Consider the following 2,290-nt stretch of genomic DNA (forward strand, 5'->3'; position numbering starts at 1 on the left):
CCACACCTGCAGGAGCCAGCTCTGCACGGCTCCCCACGCCACGTGGCCGGTCCCCGTGTGTGTCCCCTGCACCCCAGTGTCCAGGCGTCACAGACCAGAGAAGCCGGGTGACGCCTCCTCTGCCTCCCCCCGCCCCTGCCACCCTCCTTCCTCCTGGTCCTCTGTCACGCCAGCCTCAGCCCCGCCCCATCTGAGGCCTGTGCGCTCCTGGCAGTTCTCGGCGCTGGGATGCGCAGGCCCTGTCCTTCGTGGCCGGCATCTGCCACCTTCATCATCAGACCCCATTTGTGTGGTGACTTAGGTCCCAACTGCTCCCCATCCAACCACCCCCAAGGGGCACGCACAGCGCCTGTCTGTCCACCTCCTGGCGGAGAGTGGGTGCTCCGTGCAGACCTGCGTGTGGACTGGCTGTGCCCAGGCCCGCGACCCCCCCCAGGCACCTGTGTGCCCGCATCCCTCCCGCACCACGGCGCCCCCTCGCCACCTGGGCCCATCCTCTCTCTCAGGGCACAGGCACCAGGCACGTGTGATCCTGGGTGGAGGTGCGATTTCTTTCCCCCTCCCTCCATCCTGCACTCTCAGTGGGCTCTGCCTGCCCCTTGTCTCTGCTCCCTCGCTGGGGTCTGTCTCCCTCTCCACTGCTTTCTCTCCAGCACGCGCCCTCCCCATGTCTTGTTCTCTCTTGCTCCCTCTTCTTTTCTCTCTCTCCTGCTCTCCTCTGTTCATAGTCAGTCAGGCCCGGGAGGATCAGCGAGGCCTCTATGTATTCTGCCCCGTGCACTTGCCATCCCAGCACCCCTGCCCGGCGGCACTATCTCCCATCGCCCGGTGCCACCAACCCGCAATTGCTTCCAGGCCCGGGGCTCTGAGCCGGCACAGGGGGCGTACCAGGTGGCCTCCAGCCCCCTCGAGACCGACTGGGCTCTGTGGGGGCCTGGGCTCAGAGGAAGCACCACTGTGTGCCAGGTTCCGGGCAGGGCACGGCCGGCGCCCTCTCACCTAGAGTGGGGCTGGGCTGGGCTGGGCTGCAGGGAAGGGCACCTGGGGTGAGGGAACAGCAAAGGGGCCCGGAGGACGCTCAGACCGCGCCCCTTCCCTGCTCAAAACTCCTCACCTCAACGGGATCAAGCCCAGGTGCCTGCCCTGCCCCGGCCCCTGCTGCCCGGCCGGCCTTCTGCCTGGACCCTCCTTCTCTGACCTCCCAGAAGCCAGTTCTTGCCACTGTCTCATCTGTTAAGGTCTCCCTCCTCGGAGAGGTCTTCCCAAGCACCAAACAGCACACACACCCTCCCGCCCCCCTTCCCTCCCCCCACCTTCAGCCACTCTGTTGTCACAGGTGGTAGGAGAGCTGTGCTTCCCCTCCTGGCACAGGGCGTTACCCTAGGCCCCTCCCCACTGCTGAGTGCCCGTGGGAGCCATTCGGGAGGCCAGTACTCATCTCAGGTGGAGGCTGGAGGGAGCCCCAGCCTTACTCTAGTTGAGGATTTTATTTCGTGGACTCCTGGGAGCAGCAAGGGAAGATTATGAGCCGGGGAGTGACTCCCCAAGTAAAGGCCCCCCCTCCGTGCCCCCCTTTGTGAATGCAGGGCCTTGCTGAGCCCCTCCCTGCAGAATCTCACCTGGATGCTATGGGTTCCACCATTAGCTTCCCCGTTCTGCAGATGAGGAAACTGAGGCACCGAGACCCCCGAGGCGCCCTGTGCTCCCTGCCCCCTCTCTGCAGTTGGCCCTCGCTGGGTAGGAGGGCCAGGGGGGCTCTGTCCCCAGAGGGGGCTCTAGCACAGGCTGGTGCGCCCCCCCCCCCAGCAGGCAAGATGCCACCAGCCCCGCATGCAGCTGCCGGGTGGGGGGTTTAATCACGAGAGTGATTTCTGCATGATGAACGAGGCACAGCCGTTGTGTACATAATGAAGCCCTAATGTTTTCAAATCCCCATTTAAGGAGCTGATCTCACCCCATAATGAATTTCAGATCACATCGAGGCGCTGTCGTCCATCCATCTCCTCCCTGGGGCGCCCACCCGCCGTGCAGCACAAGGGTGGGGCCTGATAGTATGAGCTCTGCACCCGCCATGGGCCAATGGGCCGGGCCCAAGCCTAGCACAGAGCTGGGGGCTGGTGTGGGTGTTTTTGTTGTTGTTTGTTTGTTTTGTTTTAATCTTTATTGTTGAGAGTATTACAGATGCCCCCCTTTCCCCCCATTTCCCCCTCCACTGGTTCCCAACTGGCCCCAGGCCTTCACCACCCTCTTGTCTGTGTCCATAGGTAAGATCTTTGGTTAATCACTTCCC

The 2,290-nt window shown here is 63.3% G+C and overlaps 1 protein-coding gene across 1 annotated transcript in view; it reads left to right on the top strand.

Annotated features, from left to right (window-relative positions):
- Positions 1–1,976, top strand: part of MACROD1 (MACRO domain containing 1) — a 185,577-nt gene extending 183,601 nt beyond the window's left edge. Inside the window, exon 5 of the mRNA XM_015569083.1 lies at positions 1,942–1,976. Coding sequence (XP_015424569.1) covers positions 1,942–1,961 — 20 coding nt within the window. The 3' untranslated portion in view covers positions 1,962–1,976. The remainder of the gene's footprint in view (positions 1–1,941) is intronic.
- Positions 1,977–2,290: the final 314 nt, after the last annotated feature.

This window comes from Myotis davidii, unplaced genomic scaffold (assembly GCF_000327345.1).
Source record: "Myotis davidii unplaced genomic scaffold, ASM32734v1 scaffold425, whole genome shotgun sequence".
Taxonomy (NCBI): Eukaryota; Metazoa; Chordata; class Mammalia; order Chiroptera; family Vespertilionidae; genus Myotis; species Myotis davidii.